This window comes from Pinus tabuliformis, chromosome 4_2 (genome assembly GCF_031772625.1).
Source record: "Pinus tabuliformis cultivar Carrire ecotype Pingquan chromosome 4_2, CPIR1, whole genome shotgun sequence".
NCBI classification, from domain to species: domain Eukaryota; kingdom Viridiplantae; phylum Streptophyta; class Pinopsida; order Pinales; family Pinaceae; genus Pinus; species Pinus tabuliformis.
Window position 1 is genome coordinate 977,728,864 of NC_142304.1, and position 25,619 is coordinate 977,754,482.

At 36.2% G+C, this 25,619-nt stretch overlaps 1 protein-coding gene across 1 annotated transcript; it reads left to right on the plus strand.

Moving 5' to 3' along the window:
- Nucleotides 1-11,041: 11,041 nt before the first annotated feature.
- Nucleotides 11,042-11,773, plus strand: LOC149172923 (chaperone protein dnaJ 11, chloroplastic-like). The gene has a single exon (XM_089427830.1). The coding sequence runs from the start codon at nucleotides 11,130-11,132 to the stop codon at nucleotides 11,661-11,663; it is 534 nt and encodes a 177-aa protein (XP_089283956.1). The 5' UTR covers nucleotides 11,042-11,129; the 3' UTR covers nucleotides 11,664-11,773.
- The last annotated feature ends 13,846 nt before the right edge of the window (nucleotides 11,774-25,619 follow it).

Consider the following 25,619-nt stretch of genomic DNA (forward strand, 5'->3'; position numbering starts at 1 on the left):
CCGAGATCCTTAGGGCTCTGGTAGCAAGAGTATTGAGAACCCCCATCTTCTGAGCAGGGAAATGGTGGGAACTGGCATGAAGATACTGCTCTATATGCATTTTCTTTCGAAAAACTTGGTGGGAGAGAGAGCCATCACTATTCTTAGAAATAAGAATATCAAGGAAAGGGAGGCATCCATCAACTTCCTGCTCTTTAGTGAACTTAATGGTCGAGGATTGACTATTGAGATGATCGAAGAAGAGATCTAATTCCTCTTGGCCATGAGACCAGATAACATTGGTGTCATCCACATACCTTTTCCAAAGCTTGGGCAGAAGACGGGATGAGTTAAGAGCCTTGGACTCAAAATCTTCCATAAACAGATTAGCAACGGCTGGGGATATGGGTGAGCCCATTGCAACCCCACAGGTTTGCTCAAAGAACTCTCCCTCAAAACAGAAAAAGGTGGAAGTGAGGCAGATCTCAACTAAGCAAGCCGTGTCAAGATCTGTAAGGCAGTTGATAACCTCCAAGGCCTCACTAATAGGGATGCAAGTGTACAGGGAAACAACATCGAAACTAACAAGAATGTCCCCAGGTTCAAGCTTAATGTCCTTGAGTTCATTAATAAAGGAAGCAGAGTCTTTTACGAAAGACTCTATACGACCAACTAAGGGCTTAAGCCTTAATGCAAGGAACTTAACAAGAAGGTAGGTAGAACCTCCAATGATGTTGACAATGGGCCTTAATGGAGCTCCTTCCTTGTGAATTTTGGGGAGACCATAGATCCTTGGAGTGATAGGGTTGCTCTCAATGAGTTTATGGTGCAGGGAACTCACTGAGCTAATGGACTTAATGGCAAGAGCCACATTCCTAGCAACCTTTTTTAAGGGGTTTTTGGGAAGCTTTTTATAGCTACCGCTATTATGAAGATGATCTAACATCTTATTGCGGTAATCAACCCTGTTAAGAATGACGGCAGCTCCACCCTTGTCTGCCTTAAGAACAATGATATCTTTGTTCTGGTTTAAGGATCTGAGGGCTACAGATTCTTCTTTGCTCAGGTTGCGCTTGGGGGGCTTAGCCTTTCTCAAGACAACAGCACAATCCTGCCTAATGGTGTCCTTGATTTTATCAGGTAAACCTCTGATCCCAAACTCAATGTCACAAATGATATCATCAACAGGAATTTTCTTAGGAGCTAGGGCAAAATTTAATCCCTTACTCAAAACTTTAAAAACTGAAGAGGGAAAGGAGAAGCTAGAAAGATTAATAACCTTGTTATAAAAATGAGAAAGAAGGGGAAGATTATTTGAACTATGATTTAAATTATTATTATTAATACTCAATATCTTATTACTTACTGTGATAGAATCATTAGTATTATTAAATAATGTCTCATTTTTATTAATATTAACATTAATATTATCATTATTACCACTCTTATTAAATAATTTAATAATATTATTATTACTAAGAATATTATTATTATTATTATTATTAAATAAATTATTATTATTAATATTAGAGTCAAATAAATTATTATGGTTCATAACTAAATTATTATTATTAAGAATATTATTAATATTAACTAATATATTATTATTAATAATAAATAAATTATTACTATTATTAAGAATATTATTATTATTATCATTATTAAATACATTATTATTATTATTAAATAAATTATAATTAGTGCTATTATTATTATTATTATTATTAAATGAATTATTATTAATAATATTACTATTATTACAGCGGTTAAATAAATTATTGATATTATTGTTAATAATGATATTATTATTAACATTCTTAAAAATGTTAGAATCGATTGTTATTCGTATTAGTATTAATAACCCAACCATTATTTGAATTAATGCGAATGAAAAATATAATAATATAAAATAATTAATATTTCTCCTAATAAAAACTTTACTTTTTATAATTTAATGGTAAAAATCTTTCACAATAATATATGTTATTAAAAGATAAAAATGATAAAGTAAATGCATAAATTACCAAGAACGCATGGAAAAATTGCAAAGTAACCCATAGCGATAAATGATACGTGACTGGAATGAAGTTTTAGTTTTGATGTTAGTTCCCTGACAGAGATATTGACATGGGTATAGATTTTAATGAAGTTGTATTCACATAATTTTTTTCTCTGATAGAGATATTGACATAGGTATAGATTTTAGTGAAATTGTATGGTTATAAAATAGTGATTTCTCTGCACATGAGTGTATGTTGGGACGGTTGGGGCGGTCGGCTTTTATGTCTTGGTATCGAATCGGTTTTTACGCTTTGGGTATCTAAACCTGCAAAGGTTGTGCTGCATATGATGTACTATTTACAGTTGTAATTAGATTTATATCGCTTCTTCGAGGGGGTTCGCCCTCCCCTGAAAATAAAATAGTGATTTCTCCATATCGACATAACATAGGTATGAATTTTAGTGAGGTTGTATTGATATAAAATAGTGATTTTTTTAGAAAGTCGTAAAAATTTGAATGACTTGTATAATTTTATGATCAAAGTTTTATTAATTTAATATCTCCACAATTTTTAAATTTATCTAAAAAATTTAAAAATCTATATTTGAAATTATAAAATTTTTAAATGGTTTATTTTTTAAATTTAATAAAATAAATATTTTCTAAAAAATTAAAATTTAATTATATTTTATATATTACAATTTTATAATATAATTAAACTTTTTATGATGATGATGATGATGATGGTTAACGTCCACTAAGACCAAATAATGGTCTATCGGACCTAAAGAAACAAATTATCTATTTTGATTTAAGATTTTATTCCTATTCTCAAAAAGCTTGGAGAGAAGCCCCCGAGCTCACTATAATTTTGACATTGTAAAAGGCTAGGAAGGTCAGTATTGTAACAAAGATTGTGAAACTGAGATCTAATGTGGTTATACGCGGGGCACTCTAAGAGGAAGTGGTTTTCATCCTCGATGTTCCTATTCTCACATATATGGCAGATCCTTTCCGTCCATGGCGTTTTAGGAACTGCCCAACGACATGTTTCACTATGGAGCTCATGAGAATTCGTTCTAATCTTTGCTATATTAATTTTCTTCTTTGAGCTAGTTAAAATAGAGAGATACTTTTGATCTTCTAAGGTGGGGTTGATGACCTTCTTATAATAACTTAATTTTCTTTTAGCTGCTAAGTCTTTCTCACACCACATTTTTTCTTTGAACTTAGAAGTAACAATAACTTTAATGTTATTTATGTTTTGCAATGCATCATTTTCGTTGATCTCCCAATAGTTTAACCAAGCCCTTGTGTCTTTATGCCACCCTCGATTGAGCCTTAGGTGGTTTTGGCTAGAATTTAAAGCTAGCTTAGGAAGTCTATGATCGTCTATGTTACTGATTTTGTGCTTGTACAACAGAAACCTAAGCATAGCTAGGCTCTCAATAGGGGAAAGACCTGCTTCTATAAGGAGAATAGGATAGGGTGTATTACTTTTAATTTTCAGGTTATAAGTTATAAAACGCTTCTGGATTTGCTCAATCTTTCTCCATGATTCTCTGGAGATGCTGCAACCCCAAACCTCACAGCCATATAAGATAACAGGAGTGACTAAAGTTTCAAAGAGGAACTTCTTTTTATCCCACATTACAAGGTTTGCTATTTTACAATTATTTTCAAGACCAAAGTAAGCTTTCCACCCCCCATTAATCCTTTTCTCAATGCTATGGTTCCATTTGAGCTTGTGATAAATATAAATTCCTAGGTACTTGTAAGAGTACACTTCCTCCAAGTTATTATTGTCATACATAAAATTATCGTAAGTGTCCTTCTTGGATTTGATAATCATAACTTTTGTTTTGTCAGTGTTAACAGTGATACCCATGGTAGAGCAGAAATCCTTAAGAAGCCTTAGTTGCTTATTAAGATCAGATGGGCACCTTGCCAAAAGAACAATATCGTCAGCATAAAGAAGAAGGATGACGACTATCCCAGGTAAGATCATGCCATCACATCCTGCTTCCTCTAAATAGCCTTCGAGCTTATCGATGTAAATGCCAAATAGGGTAGGGGAGAGGGGGCAACCTTGTTTAACTCTGATGTTACACTTAATATCTTTCGACCACCCTTCATTGCTCTTTAGCTTGGCAATTACATTCTCATATAACCTTATAGCGGCAGCTCTCAACTCGAGAGGAACCTTTAGCTCTTCTAATCTATTCCAAAGGTTGTATCTAGGAACCGTATCGAAAACCTTTCTAAAGTCCACAAAGCAACAAAATAAATTGGATTTATCATTACGACATTCCTCCGCAACGATCCTAAGCGTAACAAGGTGGTCTATTGTTGAGTGATGCCTTTTGAAACCTGCTTGGCCTGTAGCCCGCTTACCTTCACTTTCATATGCTTAACTTCTTTTCTAAAATACTACCATATAACTTGGCTAAGAGAGGGCTGATCATAATTGTTCGATAATTAGAGGGGTTATTTGTATCCCCACTTTTAAAAATAGGGATAATGAGGCTCTCAGTCCAAGGTTTAGGGAACCCTTGCTTGACTGCTTGATTGAAAAGCTTGTGGATGTGGGGGATGAGGACAGGACCTCCAATTTTTAAGATTTCCGCTTGGTAACCTTCAATGTCCTTAGCTTTCCCATTAGCGAGGCGATTAACCCCAAACTTAATGTCTTCTAAAGAGAAAACTTCTTTCGTTGTGAGAAGGGTTTCCAAATTATCCATGACATTTGGAGATTCATAAAGCTTTTTAAGATAGGAATTCCAATCGTGAAGAGAAATTTTATTATTATCCTTAGTCTTCCTAGTTAGAATCTGCCTCCAAAATTTCTTAGGAGCTACCTTAGAGAGGTGTAAGAGATTCTCCTGTCTTTGACGAATGTACTGCCTCTTTTTCGTTTTAGTTAGGGCTTTGTATATTTTTATCTTGTCCATTTTAAGAGATTCATCAACAACTTCCTTAATTGCTCTCCTTGCACTCTTACAATCTTTGTCATACCATGGATTGGTTTTGCTATTTCTTTTATTATTTGAAACTTCAATTGAGAACTTGTTAATAGAATATGAGAGGGTTGTAGTAAAATGATGATAGAGGTCTTCTATGTTGTCTATATTAGATAAAGGAAGCAAATTAGTTTTTAATTCAATTATAAAGAGATCATTTTTATTTCTATCAAATATTAAGTTCTTTTGGCTATAAGTATTATTTTCTATGGGAACTCTATGCATGACAAAGTTGAGAGTTATAAGTAAAGGCCTATGATCAGAGTCAGGTTCATGGTCGTTTAAGATGTCAAAATTTATTATTTCGTTGTATAATGGGAGATCGGAAATAACGTAGTCTACCACGCTGCTACCAAGTCCATGGATGCAGGTCATCTTGCTAGAATTGGGCCACTTCTTTAGATCGTTACAAATTATGAGATCCTGAGCACTACAGAGCTTGACTAGCTCCCACCCAAACAAATTTTCCCCGAGATCTTCAGAGTTCCTTTTGTACCTGCTAGCCAGAGTAGGGTCTTCGTCTAACCAAAGAGGATTAGGGTTGGAATGATTGCTTAGAATAATAGCTTGGTTGTTTGAAGTTCGAGCATTAAAGTCACCTATTAAAAGGATATTACCGTCATTCCTTAGGCTAGAAATATCATTCTCTAAACCATTGTAAGGGTTAGTTTTATCTAGATTCTTCTTCTTATAGAAGTTAGAATTAATGGGGGGAAATAACATATTGCTATGTAGGACTTTTTATTATTAACGTCTTTGATCTCTATCCAACTATATTGGTTGTGAAGGTCGCTTTTATAAATCCTAACATGGGGGGAGATGTTCTTCTTAATGTAACAAGCTATTCCCCCAATGCCTCTACGGGAGGATCGCTTGTTCCAGGTAGACCATAGCGTAAAGCCATCTATGTTAGGGACCTTAGATTCTTCGTGCTCCCAAGTTTCAACAAGCAAAATAATATCAACATCATTTGAAATCCAACTTAGCTTGGGGCCTTTGTTCCACGGGAAGCCCCGACAATTCCAAGAAAGGATCCGGAGCATGTTTAATTGCTATTGATTACTATCTTTTTGGTTTCTATCTCGAATAAAGGCTTTTCTATTTCTGATTATTGCCCATTTTCCTTCCTTTCTAGCTTCTTTTACCTTTTGAACCTCCTTTCTTAATTCTGCTTGGTCTTCTGGAATGAGATCTTCATTTATGAATATTCCCATTCCTTTTAGACTTGAGGTTTTACTAAGTATGTCATGCTTATGATCAGTGGAGCTCACCTTTATGCAGATCAGTCTTCCTTTATTCTCGGTTAATTTCCCCAACGTTGTTGCTTCTGTGAGACACAATGTTTCAATTTGTAACCTATTATGTAGTTCTGTCTGGGCTAAGGCTAAAGTATCCTCATCTACTTCCTCTTTTAAACCGAATATTATAAGGTTTAAGGCCCTTTCGTTACGTTCGTGGTCTAATTCTATTAATTTTTTCATTTCATCTTTAATTGGTTTGATATCTAACTTATCTACCACATTATTTAGGGTGAGGTGGCTATTAACTTTTTCTTCTAGTTCTTTAATCATGTCTTTCATTTTAAGACTCTCTAAAGTATCAGCATCTCTTTGCTGGGATGGTTGGTTAGTATCTTGGTTATGTTTTTCTATAAACTGCAGTCTAGTCTCCATTGCCTCCATTTTATTCTCTAGTAGTTCTATTTTATTTTCTATTTGTTTTTGGATCGTGTCTTCAAGAGATGCAAATTTATTTTCCAACATGGCTTCTAACTCTTTTTGTACCTTGGCTTCTAACTCTTTTTGTAGCTTGGCTTTTTTTTTATATAATATTTATATAAAAAATAAAAAATAATATATTAACTATATATATTTTAATTTCAGCAACTTACTTTTAATTATGAGTTCACATTACACACTACCTTATTTTATAGAGTTTTACTATTTTGAATGAAAACTTAAATATTATCATTTTAAAAAATAAAATTAATAATTAATTTTTATTAAAAATATAAATAAAATAAAATTATTTTTTATTTAATATTTTTAATGTAAATAAATTTTAAAAAATCGAATATGATTAAAAATTGTGAAATTTATATGTTATTTATGTTCATATCACGGTGTTAAATTTAGTGTGTGTGTGTTTTTTTAAGAATTTTTTTAATCATTTTATTTAATTAATTTATATTGCAATGCCATTGCGGTGTTAAATTTAGTGTTTTTTTTTTTTAATTAGAAATTGTTTAATTATTTTATTTAATTAATTTAAAATGCAATGCAATTGTGTCTATAACAGATAAGAGTTTTTTTAATGATTTTATTTAATTAATTTATAATGCAATATAATTGTGTTATGATTTTATTTAATTAGTTTATAATACAATGTAATTGTGTTTATAACAGAGAGAGATGTTGAAATATTTATAATTATAAGAGTGGATAACTTCGTAACTTTAAAAAAGATCTTGTTCTTAAATTTCTTATGAACCCTTCATCCCAAAAGAGATAATGGATCTTTGTACAATATAGGTTGCTCCCCGAAGAGAATGGATCTTTGTACGATATAGGTTGTTCCTTACAAACAAATTGTGAGGTTTTGGATAAGTATTATAATACATATATTTTATAAAATCAAATCAATCTGACATACTTAGAACATTATTTTACTGGAGTTTTGATGGTTTGTTGATTTAAATGTAAAAATTATTTATAAATAATTAATAATTTGTTTTGGATAAGTATTATAATACATATATTTTATAAAATCAAATCAATCTGACATACTTAGAACATTATTTTACTGGAGTTTTAATGGTTTGTTGATTTAAATGTAAAAATTATTTATAAATAATTAATAGTTAAAATGATTTGTTGAGGGGTTAGTTTTTTTCAAAAGGAAGTGTTAAGTTCACTTTGTTTTAACTTTCCATAAAATTAATCATGATTAAATATAATGGTATTTTTTTTTTCAAGGATCAAAAGTTTGCGGAGAAGATTAATAAATATTACTTTTTTTCTCAATATTTTACTGTGGATAATAGGTTTATATTTTTAAGTGATCAAAATCAATTAAATTTTGAAATTGAGTTCAATACTATAAAGGTTAATGAAATATAACCAATGTGATGTAGACTACTATGGACAAGCATCTCATCTATACAAATGTGATATTATATAATATATTTAATATCACTTTTCATTTATATGAAGGTGGACGCGAGGGGGTGTAGAGGGTCATATTGGGTAGATTATATAAATGGGTAAATTATATTATACCCAATATCACCCTTCATCCTCACCTTCATATATATTTTATTTTGGTGCCTAAAATCATTTCATTAATTATTCAAAAAGTTACAATAGAAAAGCATGAAGTCCCTTGCTCTTCCAGTTTTACTCTGACCAAATTTGTTAGCTAGGAGAGCGGTGCAAAAACTGAGTAGAAAGTGTCATTTTTTACAAGAACCCCATAGGAAAAAAAGCCAGATAGCCCAAAACACATGCAAAACAAGAAAGCAACCAACAAACAACATAAGTCAAAGATGAGGGTCTGGTGCATGAGCAATACCCAGGGCCACATGAGGGCCAAAATCCCTGTGAACATGAAATTTAATGTGAGCGAGGCGCGCCTCCAAGTCATCTAGACGCTCACTAGCATGACGTTAGCTCCGCGTAAAGACCCAACCAGTCTAGAATGTCCCATTGATTATATTGAATGCCATTAAGGAATGCGATAATCTCATTACTATCATCGTATCTTTGTTGACGAATGGTCTTTACGGTGGCCAAGATACTTCAAAGTTGTTCTGCAATAGGGTCCATCGTGGGCGGTTTCTCTACGCAACCCGACGATTGGGCCCGAGCCTAAGCCACTTACCCTACAATATGCATGCCACCCATCGACTTCTTGTTCATCGCCCCCACCCGACCAACCCTCTCCCCTGGTTGGCCTCGAGGTCCTACTCCCCGTCGAGCTCGAACGCGCTGACACAACATCACCAGTAGACCTCTAGAGCACAAGGAAAGGGGCGTCAAAGAGAAAGGAACAAATGCTCCACTCCCACGAGTCTGTCTCCACCAGCCCTCTTGAAAGAGCGTAGCCACACTATAATTCTAGTGCCCACTGGTACATCCAACACATATGATTTGACACTAGTCTTTATTGAAAAATCGAATTAACACCAACCCTCGTAGAGGGGTCCTTTGCGAAGTCTCCAGGATGAAAGTGATACCCAATTATGGTCCTCTAGAACGTCGACTCGTACTTTGCCTCAAAATTATGCCCTCTTGCGAATTAGGAACAAAACTGATAAAGGATTCGATACCCAAAACCAAAATGACACTTAGACCATACAAGGAAAACCCAACTTATCATCTTTTTGCCAAGGGTTCAAAGTCTTCACCCGAGGTTGAACTCTACAAATTGAAACCACACAACATAAGTTGTATTCTATGTCTCAAGAGGGTATCGTGTGTGCCCATGAGCCCTCTCCCCTAGATCCCACACCACCTTGATAATCACCCAAGCAAACACAAAAAAATAAATAGAGTTATACATTCACCCCACCCTCATATATTATTAGCAAGACACTAAAAGATAAAATAACAATTTGAATGAAAATTTGTATTGAGCTCTTACCAATTGAGGGTTGGCAATGTGGGTTGTCAATGTTTTGAAGACCATGCTATGTAATAAAATTGAAATCTTACTATAGTGTTGGGAATTGATCACCCTATTAGTTAAATCTTAAATTAAAATAAAAATTCATAATGCCAATCATTAAATTTAAGCTCATATATTTTCAAAATGAAAAAAGAAAAGTGAAAAAGGTAATAATGTTATTTTCACCCTCCAAAGTTATTGCTAATTTTAAAGTTTCTCTTTCATTCCCATTAAAGATATTACAACTCACAATAATAATAAATTTTATTATTGACAATTTGCCTACCATCGTCTACTAACATTCCACCCAGTTCTTATCCACCATCAAAATGTTTTGACTGATATATATATATATATATATATATTCCATCCAGTTCTTATCCACCATCAAAATGTTTTGACTGAAATATATATATATATAGAAAACTTAATAATGTAATTTTCACCTCCCAAAACTAATATTGTTAATTTAAAAAATTTCCCTTTTATTCCATATAAAAACATCACAACTCACAATAGTAATAATTTACATGTTAACAATATGCTTACCATTATGTATTAGCTTTCCATCCAATTTGTATCCATAGTCAAAATGTTTTGAGTTTGAGACCTAAATAATTTAATTTTCACCCCACCACCATTGCTAATTTTAAAATTTTCCATAATTTCTAATTAAAAAATAATTACAACTCACAATATTAACAATATTCCTACCATTGTCTACTAGTATTCCATCAAGTTCTTATCGGTGCTTATCGGTAACCAAAATGTTCTGAGTTAAAACGTCAAAGCGAAATGGTTGGTTAACAAATTTCAGCCACACATTAGAAAGCAATGTTGGATAACGTCAGTTTTGCAAAGGAAATTGCAGCCATGGAATGTGCTTCCAGAAGCACAAGAAACCAGCAAGATATTTTTACAATCTCACGTACCCGGTAGTAGGTCCATTCACGATGGGCAAATCCTTTCAAAGTTGTTTCCGCGTAAAAGGGCTTTTGTTTTTTTGGTACAATCGACGGATTGTGTAACATCTGCTATTCCTATTTGTTATTCTATAGGAATTTTAATGCGGTCTGACATGGGCCGCATTAAGGCGATAGGCCGCATTAAAGTAATTTTTCTCTCTCATCACTTAGCGACGTGTTGTATCACCTTAATGCTGTCCCATGTCAAACCGCATTAAAATTCCTATAAAGTAAAAAATAGGAATTTCCAGCATCACTCAACTATGTACAGGCTGTGCCACATCACACGTGCCGGTCAGATCTGCTCTTATGAGGATATTTTGTTTTCTGCTACGAAGACTGCGACCCGTAAGAGCCTTACATCTGTCCTGTTGTCCGCATCTTCCTAGGTTCTTTTGTCTATATACTTAGAACCTCACCCTTGTTGAAGGACTTCCACATTTCATCCTATTATCTCTTATCCATAGTTTCTGCAACCGATTCAGTCTTATTGAAGTAATGGCTTTCTCTCTTGCGTTTTCCTCACATGTTTTCTCATCCAGTAAATCGCCCAGCGCTGGTCATATGGGCCGCCAAACACCGCCAGCGGTACAGAGCACCTGGAGTGGGAATGTTAGATTTCGGCGGTGTTCCAAGGTTAGAGGACTGCAGGCCTCTGCCGGAGCAGAGGGGCTAATTTCAGAGTCAGCTCGCACGGAATCAAAGAATTTTTATGAAGTACTGGAAATAAGCCCTTCGGCAACCACTAAAGAGATAAGGAAGGCTTACAGAACTCTGGCCCGGGAGTTTCATCCGGATCAGGCAACTTCTCCTCAAGGGAAAATCGAGAGGACCCAGATATTTTTGAGGATACACAATGCGTATGTGACCCTCTCGGATCCACAAGGCCGTTGTCAATATGACCGCCAGATTTCGGGTCAAGTGCGGGGCTTCGCTGAGCAGACATGGGGTAAAGCGACCGGTGAACGAGCTCCCACATATAGATATCGTGGTCGTGTGGGGCGAAGTTGGGAAACAGACCAATGTTGGTGATCTTCCTCTGTAATATGAGTTTTGAAGGCGAATCTGTAAGGAACTGTAAAAAGAAATATCTCCATTCCTCCGTGTACATTCATTCTTTTAATATATAAATTCTTTCAATAGCCCCTTTCTTATATGATGTCCGATTTGTCATAATTTCTTCACTTTCTCAGAATGAATATTGGTGGCCTACTTTATACTGGAAGAGATACGTTTTTAAGGAGCAATTGGTTTGATAACAGTTCAATGGGCAATCCTCTGAAAATGGTTGTCCATCTTAAAGGGGTTTTGTTTCTCCACACCTGGAAGCTTTTTATACCCTCTTCTCTGCGTCTTAGTCGGCTTCGTTTGTGTATAGCATTGAAACTTTTCCCTTAAGTGAAAGCTCTGTATAATCCTATCACCTATCACTCCTTCGTATGCAAAATCCCCTCTCTTTATTTATGTTAAAAGTTTACTGATCGATCATCCAACTTTCGATTATCCTTGGTTTCTGCAAACGGTTCTTCAGTATATCAATCTTATATAAAGTAGTAGCCACTTTGTTTTCCAGAAGAAGAAAAATTATAAATCAGTAATGGCTGCTTTACTTGTATTTTGCTGGAATGTTTTCGCATACGGTGAATCGCCAAGCGGTGGTCGTATGGGCCGCCAGTTATCGCCTGCGGAATGGAGCACCCGGAGTGGATTAATTCTTCATTCAAATTTATTCAATTCGCTTTATTTTCCTTTTGTGGCTTTATTTATTAAAAGTACTTTAAAATAAGTTTTGGTTTACTAGATGCGATGTTATTTGTTGGAAGTTTATTTGAACCGTGAATCTCAGTTAACCATCATCATCAATAATGAGGTTATATTAATAATAATTAAATAAATTTAATTGATAAATTTATTTTTTATCAATTTAATTTTTATGTTTCAAATTGAAATTTTATGGAAAAAGCTGAAGGTAGGAATTTATTGGGAAAGTTATATTTTTCAAATAAACGTTTAAATTCAAGCAAGTTTCAAATAATTTTACAATTCTATTACTAAACAAATTAGTTTTTATCCAAAACATATAAATTCACTCTAACTTAAATATAAAATAATAATTAAAAAATATATCATTTCATAAATCAAATTTTTAAGATGATAATACTTTCATACCCTATAAGATTTGAGGACTACTAAATTAATCTAAGACTTTTAAAAATTTATAAGAGACATCAAATTATATTTCATTAAAAAAAAAAAAATTAATCAAATTGCAACAATGATAATATTATTCAATTTTTTTTCCCAATAAACAAATCATAATTCCATTATCAAAAAGAAAATTACATGTTGTATCATTTGCGTAAAGATTATGTTAATATTATAGATGGACCAAGCCATCTATCCAGTGTCACATCATAGTTCAAAAAAGGACCATAAATATTTACATAAAAGTCATATAATATAAACATGATAATAACATCATAACAGTCATAAAATATGTATCAAAAATCAAAACCAGCCGAATGATCATGGAAGATCATTCGGTACATCTCCCCCAACGTGCTCGATGAATGGCCTATGGAAGAACTGATATATTTCATGTTCTTTGTGTTCTTGAATTATCCACTACCCCCTGGGTTGTTGCATGACTTCCTTGGAAAGGTTGTCAAAAATCTTGTTCCTTTCCCTGTATATGTGCAAGCAGACAATAAAATCAAAGTGTGATTTTAGTGTAATGACCTCATCCAATAATCCCCTGTGTGTGCACGTGATAATGAGATGCAGAGTTGAACCAATTGATGACAATATTTGAGTCCCCAAAGATCTGTATCATGTTGTAGTTTTTCTCAAGTGCAAAAATGAGTAGGTGTTTAAGGCTGTTTAGTTTTGAATAATTGTTTGTGCCCCGCCCTAATCCCATTTTGTGCTTGTAATAATGTCTTTCCGATATGTATAGTATTGCTCCTCCCCCACAAACAATGTCTTGGGTCGATCCGTCAAAATAAGCCCATGGGAATGTTCTATCAATAACTTTAGGAGTAATTCCAAAGGGGCGCCACCACCAAACAATGTCCACCGGTTCCTGTTCCGATATAAGGAAAGTATATCCATCCCGGGGTGTATAAAGATCGCTAGGGGATGCTGCCCAAATGGTTTCATCCTCTTGATCAGTAATTCTGACAAGTGACTCATCAAGTGCCCCAATGTACCTAGTCTAATCGTTTCTCCAAATATCTGGTAACATGTGGTCCCATGTTGATAACCATGCCTATGAGAGCCATGAAGTGTTTCTCCCATTTGCAATTTGGGAGAACTGAGTGATACCAACCAATTCAAGATATTGTCTAAGCGCCAATGGTAGTATATGTGCATTTCCACAGCCCAACCATGCATCAATTCCAAGGCGTACATGCTCACCTGATCCAATCTGCCATGCCAATCCTCTTTTTATGACTGATATGGAATGAGTAATAGCTTTCCATATGATGGAAGAACCAGTACTACCCATGTTCGGCCTACGAACCCATTCCATAATTATAAGAGGGTATATGTATTTGTGATAAACCACCTCATTCCATAAACTATTTGATGTTATTATCCGCCGGCCCTTTTTTGCTGCTAGAGTCGATGCAAATATATTCAAGTCCTTTATACCCAAACCTCCCCATTTTTTGGGCTTTCCAATTCTCTCCCATTTCACCGAGGCAAAGGTCCTTCCAACATGCTTCCCTCTCCATAAGAATCTGCGATATATTTGTTGCATTCTATTGGTGATGCCTTTTTGTATTTAGGCCAAGGCCATCCAGTATATTGGTATAGCCTCTAGTACTGATTTAATTAGTATTAATTTACATGCTCTAGATAGCCATCTCTGCTGCCAGATGTTGATGCGCCCTTCAATTTTTGCAATGAGCCAAGACCAGTCTATTATGCGGTAATCATTTGGTTTGAGTCTAAATCCAAGATACTTGAGTCTGACCTCCATGTCTAGTCTTGTGAATTGAAATTGTTGTAGTGCATGTATTTGTTCATTTAGTAAACAACATATAGGCATAATGGTTGATTTGTTGTAATTGGGCATCATTCTTGTAGCTTTACAAAACAGGGATAGCATGTGCTTGAAACAAGTGATGTTCATCGACAAATAAAAGATGTGTAAGATAGGATACATTTGTCATCTTGACCCCACTTAAAGACCCAGATGCTTGGGCATTGGATATGAGCCGACTTAAACCTTCCATGATCAGGAGGAATAAGAGGGGTGATAAAGGACACCCTTGCCTAAGGTCGCGCTCGACATGGAAAAAACTAGATGCAACCCCGCTAATGAGTATGTTATATGATGCAGATGTGAAGCAGCACATAATCCATTTTATGAAAGTATGTGGAAATCCAATATGACTAAGTATAAGTTGTAGGTATGTCCAACATGCTTTGTCAAATGCTTTAGAAAGGTCAATCTTGAGTATGATGCTCTTAGTGTTCTTGAGCTTAATGTAATGTAGCTCTTCTTGTGCTTTACCATTGGCTTCATGGATCTGTCGATGATTGAGGAATGCAAATTGATCCTTGGATATCTGCTTGAATAAGATGGGCTTGATGCGGATCACAATGATCTTGGATATGATTTTGTATATGCAATTGCATAAGGAAATAGGTTGATAGTCATCAAAAGTCTATGGGTTATCAACTTTGGGAATGAGTGCTATAAATGTAGAATTAAACCCCTCGTGCATCTTCCTAGATAGTCTACAATCCTCGATAGCCATGAGGAGATCTGATCCAATATGGTAAAAAAAGGTAAGATAAAATTCAATAGGCCATCCATCTAGTCTAGGGATTTTGTCTTTTTTGAACCACTTTATAACAGCTTCAATCTCCCCCAGCGTGACCAGTTTGTTCAATATCTCCACATCCTTGTCATCCAAAAATTGAGGCATTGTACCGACAATGCGGACTACTTCTGTAATGGTAGCTTCTCGTGGGGCTATAAACATTTGGGAGAAATGTCTAGCGCCCATATCTGCTAGCTGACTGGATGTGTTGGCCTCCCTGCCATTTTGATCTCTTAAACTTCATATTGTATTAAATAATTTCCTCCCCATGGCCAATTGTTGGAAGAATTTAGTATTTTCATCCCCGACCTGTAGCCAAATAGCTCTGCTCTTTAATCGCCAAGTCTCCTCTTTCTGTCTTAATAGTTTAATCTTTTCCGCTTACAACCTGATAAGTTGTCCCTTCCTTTCAAACGATATATAACTTGAATTTCTAATGCCCTCCATCTCCTTAATTTTTGCTTCAATTTTTAGTATTGTAGCGTCGTCTCTTATATTTTTCCCTTTTTCCCATAATATGGTCATGTGCTTGATCCGGGATAAATTACTAGATATGACTGCGGTTGGTGAGGATTTTTTATCTTGGCCATAGTGAATCCAAGATTCCTTTACAATATTATGCAATTTTTCTTCCTCAAGCCAGACCGAGTTAAATTTAAAAGGAGAGTTTGGCTTACAATTGGAATTCATGACTTCAAAAAAATAGGGAAGTGATAAGATATTCCCCCCAATCCCACCCATTATCTAATTTTGTCCAATCGATCCACTAGTGGTGCTTTAATGATAAATCGATCCAATCTTCAGGCCAATGCATCCTCACCTATTCTCCTATTCTGCCAAGTAGGCTGGATCATGGTCGTGTCTATTTTTAGGAGGTTATGTGAATCCAATAGGTGCTCAAGTATTCAGTCAGGGGATCAGTCTGTGCTCAAGCACTCCATGATTCAACATGTCCCAACGAGAAGTTTAGATCTCTGCCAACGATGATATTGTCCTTATCCATAAAAGATGCATTCATCAGTATATCCCAAAAGCCCACATGATTATGACAGGGTCCTGTTGTGACTATCAACAACCCCCCTTTTTATTAGTGTTAGTAATAAAATTAATAAATGGGGACCCTTCCAAAAAAATCAAATCTTAGCATTTAATGTTGACTTTTGTTTTTAGAATAAAACAAGATATCAAAGTGAAACTTGCTAAAACATGTAAATTTACCTTTTCATACTCCAAGCGCATAAAACATCACAAACTATGAGTTTCCTTATAAAAAGCGCTACATGACCATAAAACCTAAGAAAAGCTTTATAACGAAAAGTCTCTAACATTAAGGAGAGCTTGAAAAACCCGCTTTAAAACAATTATTATCGCATCGCAAAAGGTCACAGCGGGCATCCCTTATAAAAGCCACCCCTTAAAAGTGTGATCCGCGAGAATGCGAGATCACAAAGCTTACAACCTCATCACATCGCAAATTTTAATACCGTAGCGTTACTTTATGTAACACAACCAAATATTGCGAAATTCGATAGCCTCTCGCAATTCGCATATCGCAGTAGCCCAACGTAATGATGGTTTTTAACGATAGTAGGTTTTGCGATATTGCGAAGCAAATTGTAAAATCGTTTTTATCGCAAATCAAAGGGCTCAGAGTTCTAGGATAGTACTTTCCAGCCTTCGATGCAAAGTTATAGTTTAACAGTCCATTAGTGGTCATTTATTAAAAACGATTCGGATCAGGGTAAAGGACCATTTAACGCAAGTTGATATCTTTTGATATGATTTAGAATTAAAGCTTTCACGTCATCTTATTTTTGTCTTTCTATTGATTTTTCCTGTATTCACTATCATCTTTATCATATCTTTTCTCTCTGCTTGCAACTTTCAGGAAGAATACCTAGAGCGTAATATACGAAGAAATGGGGAAGAAAAGCAAGGCTCTTGTGTCTAAGAAGACAGAAATGACCCCATTATTCACAGACACCACCTATAGTAGGGACGTAGGGATATCTACATGGGAAGCTATGTACCAGTGGTTAGAGGAGGAAAACCCGAGAATTATGAAAGTTATAGTTACAACGGTTGTACGCAGCGCTTCTGAAGCACCCCTAACTGAGATTGCATGCTCGTTTCTACACTGCATTGTTGCGAGGCCAAAGATACTCCCCTACATTGATATGGTGAAATGGATTATAGATCACGCAGATATATCTAATAGAGAGTTCAAGATGGCCAGTCAGCAAGTCATGGGGTTGTTTACTCCAAACAATTTGAGACGTATGTGCCATTTTCCAAAACCCCAAGCTAGCTACAACAAGCAATTTGTAGAAAAGTTCACCAAGGAGAACGAAGACTTGGTAGGATGCACAAAGCACTGGTCAAACAACGAGGAGAGATTGAAGAAGGATAAAAACGGTATGTATGCCATTGGCTCTCTTTCTTCTCCTTATTGTTTTGCGGCAGCAATGTTATGTAGACTGTTTGGGAGACGAGACATCAACAAGTTTTCATCATAATGGTTACCTCTATTGGATGCAGCTACTAATGCCACCATAATGGATTGGGCCCAAATTCTAGCAGATAATTTAGCCATTGCAATTTTAGGATACATAACTAAAAGAAGCTTTACTTCAAGGGTTTACCCCCCATTATTTTTGAGCGCCTATGTCATGGACGTTGTTTTTTTTGTTTCTGATTTCCCTATTATGGGATGGAAGTGGACGGTACAAAATCCACTTCCCATTCAGGTTTATCACAAAGTATTATGGGAATCTAATTTCATCCCACATTTCTTCAAGATTTGTCATGGAGTTATGCTCCCTATTCATAAAATGCTCTACAACCGAGATGCCCCAAGGTTTTCCCCAAAGGCTGAAGTGGAAATTCTCCCTATGGCAAGGTGGTTTGGGGAAGATTTGTTCACGTATATCAGAGAGTTTGGCAGCATTGCTTCACCCCATGTGCTACCTTTTTACGTCCCCAACAAACTAATGGCCAGGGAAATAGCCTATCAGACCTATGGTGTGGGGGGAATGAGCAAGGTACTGAAAGATTCTAAGAAGGCCATTTGGCCCCAATTTCCTGTAATAAGCAGAGCTTTTGCATTACATGACTTAGATCATGCTTTCAAAGAAGTTGATAATATGTTATGTTTACAACTACCAAAGTTCCCCGGGAGGCAATATGATCCCTTTGGTGTTGTAAGTGATTTTACTACAATGGTTAAAATAAAAGTGTTTTCCAATGAAGAAGATCCCTTTGACGATGTCTTTCTGCAGAAGAACACTTTCAGAGAGGTTCTACATATGGCACGAATTCAGTTTGACCAAGAAAAACTCCAAAAGTTTGACAATTACAGAAAACAAAGGTTATCAAAGGTCCCATTGGACCAATTGCTTATTGAATCAATAAGGGAGCCTACTCCCAGTGTTAACATAAGTGGAAGTTCAAAAGAGAAGTCTAAAACCAGTTCTGAAAAAGAATCAGCTGAAAATTCTGGTGATCAGTCCAAGAGTGAACACAACAGAAGTGAGGGGTCAATTAAAGACACAACTCAATCTACAGAAAAGCCTGACCAGCAGGCTTTGTCCCCAAAACAAGCTGAAGTTCCCACTCCCCTTACAAAGCCAACAAAGCCACTTTTAGTGGATCTAGAAGGGGAATGGGATAATTTTAATTAGTTAATAAACACCGAAGAACAGAGCGTAGAGCCACTGATAAACCCAAAGGAGACAACCACAGAAATGGTGATAGAAGAGGCTATCAATACTCAGGAAATGAATCATATTCTTGTTGCTCCGTCATCTGAAATTGTACTCAGGATAGAGGAAATTCCTCCTCTAGACATATTTTATAGCCCTCAACATAAGGCTGTCATCAGAAGGCAAAGAAAGAAAAGGAAGATAGATGTCGTGCTCGCTCCAGAGGATGAACCTCTGGATGTTCTTTGGAAAGACCCCACTACAGACCCATCGAAAAATCTAACTAGGCTCTCTCAGATCGCAGGAGCATGCGATTCGACAACAATTGATAAGGCAATAGAGGTTCCATTGTTACTTGAGGAGAAAGAGGATAAGATTTTGTTTTTGGAACAACAACTACAACAAGTCAGCTTCAATCAAGAAGCAAAAACATAGTTAGCAAAATTCCAACAAGACTTCTAGCATATGCAATTGGATCATCAAAGCAGTTTGGCTAATAAAGAAGAACAGTTACGAGGTATGATAGAACTGCATAAAGATGATCCCAAAATTGGGGAATTTATCACAGAAGCACTTGCTCTTAATGCCCAGCTCTTGCAACAGGAAGAACTACTCTGCTAGAAGATATCGCAATGGAATTCCCATTGTGAAATGAGCAATAATATTACAAATCAAGTCATAGATTTACGACTTGATTATGATTCAATTTTTAAGAAGGTTTCAGACTTCTTGAACTAGTAGAGATCTGAAGAAGGGAAAAGAGCAGAATTGCCTAGAATCAACGAATCGCACAAAGAGATTTTATTTGCGAAATGGGATTCTCGGCTTAAAGAAGCAGAACAAGCGATGGAAGAGGCAGCGGCAGCAGCGAACAATGTCATCGAGTGCATAAATGAAAATTTGCATAAGGCCAATTTGATATCAGAGGCTACTCCAGGATTCCTTCCAACGGCACAACAACTTCAAACAAAGTGGAAACAAACAGTAGAGGAAAAGGTAGAGGCAACTAAACAGGTAAACAGGTTAAACTGGGACACATACTAGCGGTACCTAGTAAAGCCACATAGCCAATGGATGACTCTAAAATGCCTCATAATTTCTATCGAGAAGATAGTGCCAGCTCTTGCCATTGTCGTATATGCAGAACGGTTAAAAGTTGAAGTAGGCCAACCGACGCTCTTGAAACCAATGCTGGATATTTGCAATCTAAAGGATCAAATGCAGGATTTATCGTAGATACAGTTTGTTTTTGTTTTTGTTTATTTTTGCTTAAAATAAGGCAGGTCGTTTAAACCTCCTCATCTATTTTTGTAATATTTATTTTTAGATTTCATTAGAGTAGTATTTAAACCCCTCTCATGCATCTAGAGAGGGGTCCAAAATTTTATAAAAAACAATTCTTCAAAATGTGCATCTTGCACCCCACTGAGGAGGTTTTGATAAAATGAATGGAACAAAATTTATTTTTGTATGAGTTTGATATCTGCTATTGAAAATGCACTTTTGTACTCTTAGTGGATGTTAAGTAATTTGAAGATAGATCTATATTGCTATAGCTCATGAGTAGAACATATTACAAATGGTATTTTTATCTCCTAATACTTTTTACTTATATGTCAAGCGATAAATCATTTTCAGTTATTTATATATGAAAGTTTGAATGTTTAGTTGTCATTATTGCACTTCTGTATGGTGATAACTTACTTTTTATGTTGAATATATGAATCACTCTTATGCGATATATTTCTCATAATTGTTTCGGCTAACTTTTTATACGGAATAGTGATCTCCAATGGATTCTTTTCTCGTGGTGATTGAATGATTTTCATTATCAATTGTTGTTATAAATTATTTTAGATCACATAAGAAAATGTTACTCCCGGGACAGTTTAGAGTTAGATGTTTTCTTTGATTTAAAATAGGTTTCATATGATAGTTAAAAGATAGATTAGATTTAGAACAAGCATTCACCCCTTAAAACTCCAACAACAAAAAAACATCATCCTGTTAGCACACCCATCATAAACATATTAGGAAACTGGTCCCATCATCCCCAATCGGAGCCACTATTCAAAACAGAAAAGAAACTGCATTAAGGTCTGGAGCGGGTGGTTATCCCCCTTGTTGTAGACCCGATTTTTCGAACCTTCAACATATTTGGTGTTGGAAATAATACTGAGAGGGGGGGGGGGGTGAATCAGTATTATCAGATCAATAAAAGTTTTTCAATACTCAGAAACATATACGCTACTTCAGTTAAGTGAACCAGCGTGTACACGCTACTGTGTCTAAAGCAACCAGCGTATAACCAGAAATCTTATGATTCAGTTAGTTTATCTTCAGTAAATGCATCATGACATTATTAACCATATTAAAACTAAACATGTGCAGTATAACAGAACAGATCATCACACAAAAGCCACACACATGAACACCATGATATAAGGTGGAAACCCAATGTGGGTGAAAACTACCTGCTGCAAGTCGTCTCTATCTTTCTTTAATAAGAAACTTCAGTTTACAATCTTTTGTACTGGTGCAGCCTTATACCAGTACACAGGCTACAACCTGCAGAAGGCTACAACCTTCTCTCGTTTTCCAAACTCTCCTAGAAGGGAGCTCCAACCCCCTTTGCTCTTGTACTAGCTAAGATACTAGTACGTAGGTGCTGGCCTACAATCTTCTTTCCTTCAGGTACCACTTTTCATCAATTTTCAGACTGGATACTCCTGAAGCACAACATTTCAATCTGAAGACCACGATTCATTCACTTTTCATAGCAAATCATAGAAGCACAAAACAACCAATACTAGCATCATCAAACTTTGAATCACTGAACCACTGAAACCCTGTCAACACCCAGTCACCAGAACACAGAGCAGACTACAGAACCCTGCAATAACAGACAAACCCAACTGCAACCCAAAAATTAAGCTTCAAAATATATACGCTACTTCAATGAAACAAACCCGCGTATACACGCGCTTTTACTGAAGCCAACCTGCGTACAGATCTAAAAATAATTTCTCATAACTTGCAGCTGTACCAGTCATCAGTCATACTCAGAACATAACATTGCGTCAGTATGCAGATCTAAAAATATGCGTAATCAACCATATACCGATAGTTCATTTCAAACAATTTGATCTCGATCTATCCTTCCATCAACCGATGTGATCTCTCCTTAGCTCAGATCAAGCAATGTATCATCAACCTAGAACCTGCATACTAGATCTCTTTCTTCATTAGATATTCAAGACTTTTTTGATACACTAGCCTAATGATCTTCTTCTCCTTATATAGCATTAGGCCCTCCTCAATACCACGGGCCAAAACCATAGTAATACAATACCATCAACTTCAAAACTCGGGATCAACACAACTGTCGAGATACCTTGGTCCAAAAACATAGGTTCAAGTACCGAGGACTAACTACCACGGACCAAAGGGAAGCTTCTTGACATGTACGCTCTTTTCTGTTCATGAAACTGCGTGTATACGCGACTACGTATATAGCGGGCCTGCGTATCCGCGACTTAGTATATAGCGTACCAGCTTGTATACACATCTTGGGCTTAATAAACCTGCGTATATGAAATTTCCCTTCATTCTTGTAGTCTGGACTGAGATCTGTCATCAAAGAGAGTTGCCATCAAGGACAACACCTGTACCGTAGCGCCACACCTGTGCAAAAATGCCAACAATCTCCCCCTTTGGACTTGATGGCAACCCCAAGATCCTTAGAATCATTCTCCCCCTTTGTCATCAAGGGAAAAGGGCTGTGCTCCCCCTGTGAACATGCTGATATCTCTGCTCTGCTGTGCTGAACATGCTCCCCCTGACTGTAGGCAAGGTCTGCAAAAGATGTTCTTCAAAAAGAACCAAGACTTATACATCATAAAGGACCTTCCTATCACCAAAAGACTCAATACATACATCCATACTCCCAACCAAGAGGGGATACATCAGAAATTTACATAAAACAACCAATTACATTACATCATTCATCCCAGGCATAGTGGGGAAACCAACATAGGCCGTTACATGACCTTGACACCATAGAAGAGATATCACAAAAGAGATACATGACATAGAGACGAAAAAACTAGACCAAGACTTATGAAAGTCACCAGCAGCATCTGATAATCATTTTTCAGATCAACAACCAAGATTTCCTTCTGTGCTCCTTCTTCAACAATAGTTGTGAACTAGGACAAAAAGCATCTAAATGCCAACAATGCTTTATTAGACTTTAAGCTGCTCCCCCTGAAACTGTGCCTGCTGCTCCCCCTGAAACTGTGCCTGAAGGACTCTGTCATACCCATCTCAGACCTTCTCCAACCAGAATCTGCCCTTGTTGTTCAGAACTCCATATACGCGACTTCACCTGCATAAATCAGCGTATGTACGCGGATATCCCTTATACAACACGCGTACACCAACTTTTCTTTAGAACAGACAAGCTTCAACAGCAAGATGAAGCATCAACTACTCCCAGCTTCTGTCTGAGATATTCAAAAGTCTCCCTGGGCAGTGGTTTTGTGAGAATATTAGCAACTTGTTCTTTAGAAGGAACATACTCCAACTTGACCTTTTGTTCAAACACTTGTTCCCGGAGGAAGTGATACTTGATTGGTATGTGCTTGGTCTTTGAATGCATGACTGGATTCTTTGAAATGCTGATTTCACTTGTATTATCACATAAGATAGAGACAGGTGGAGTGCAAGTGATTTGAAAATCTTGCAAGGTCTGCATCATCCAAAGAAGCTGTGTGCAACAAGATGCCGCAGCCACATATTCTGCTTCAGCTGTAGATAAAGCAATCAAACTATGTTTCTTGCTGAACCAAGATATTAATCTGGAACCCATGAAGAATGCACCACCACTTGTGCTTTTCCTGTCATCCACACTCCCGGCCCAATCTGCATCTGTGTAAGCATGAAGAGTGAGATCTGTATCTCTAGGATACCATAGGCCATAGTTTTGAGTCCCTTGAAGATACTTGAAGATTCTTTTGACTGCCTGAAGATGAGTTTCCTTTGGGTTGGCTTGAAATCTTCCAACAATTCCTACTGCATGCATAATGTCTGGTCGGGTACCTGTCAAATAAAGCAAACTCCCAATCATGGATCTATAAGTTGGTTGATGAACTGTTGTTGATTCATCATTTGTATTGAGGCTGCATCTTGTAACCATGGGGGTACATACTGGCTTTGAATCTTCCATGCCATACTTCTTCAAGATCTGCTTGAGGTACTTGGTTTGAGACAAGAAAATACCTCCTTCATTTTGTTGGATTTGCAATCCAAGAAAGTATGTCAATTCTCCAAGTAATGACATTTCAAATTCTTTCTGCATAACCAAGGCAAAGTTTTGACTCATAACCTTTTCATTGCTGCCAAAGATAATATCATCTACATACACAACAAGTATTAGCAATTTGTTATTTTCAACTTTCATATAGAGATTGCTATCTGCTGATCCTTTTGAAAAGCCTTGTTGGTGAAGATATTTGTCCAACCGATAGTACCAAGCCCTTGGAGCTTGTTTGAGACCATAGAGAGCCTTTTTCAATCTGCATACAAGGTTTGGATCATTCCCAAGAATGAAACCATTTGGCTGCTCAATGTATACTTCTTCTTCTAAGTCTCCATTCAGAAAGGCCGATTTCACATCCATTTGAAATACCTTGAAGTTTTGAAAACTTGAGAGAGCAAGGAACATTCGGATGGCCTCAAGTCTTGCAACAAGAGCAAAGGTCTCTTCAAAATCTATTCCTTCTTGCTGTGCATACCCTTTACAAAGAAGTCTGGCCTTGTTTCTAATTACCTCTCCATTTTCATTCAATTTATTTTTGAAGACCCATTTTGTCCCTATGACATTCTTATCTTTTGGTCTAGGAACCAATTCCCAAGTGTTGTTCTTTTCGATCTGCTCAAGTTCTTCATCCATTACTTTGACCCAACATTCATCTTTGCATGCCTCTTTCACATTTTATGGTTCAGTGGAAGAGAGTAATGCCAAATAGCTTGAAGCTTCTGCAATTGTTCTTCTTGTTTGTACTCCTACTTCTTTCTGTCCCACAATCTGAGATTCTGGATGATTCTTCTGGACATATCTGGATGGAGTCTTCTCTTCTATTCTTGTCTGCTCCTCTGGTTCTTCTTGAGGTTCTTCTGCTTCTTCTTGAGGTTCTTCTTCATCATTCTGTCTTTGAGGGTAGCCTTCATCTTCTTCGATGTCTTCATGATGAACTTGCCTAGGAATGTATCCCTTCTCATCAACCACAACATCAATGCTGTCAACAATTCAACCAAGTCTTTTATTGTAGCACTTGTATGCTTTTCTATGTGGAGAATAACCAAGAAGAATGCCTTCGTCTGCTCTTGGTTCAAGTTTTCCAAGTTGCTCATCAGTATTCTTAATATAACATTTGCTCCCAAATATTTTG

Coding starts and splice junctions, on each gene's coding strand:
- LOC149172923 (XM_089427830.1), top strand. CDS start 11,130: ATGGCTTTCTCTCTTGCGTTTTCCTCACATGTTTTCTCATCCAGTAAA.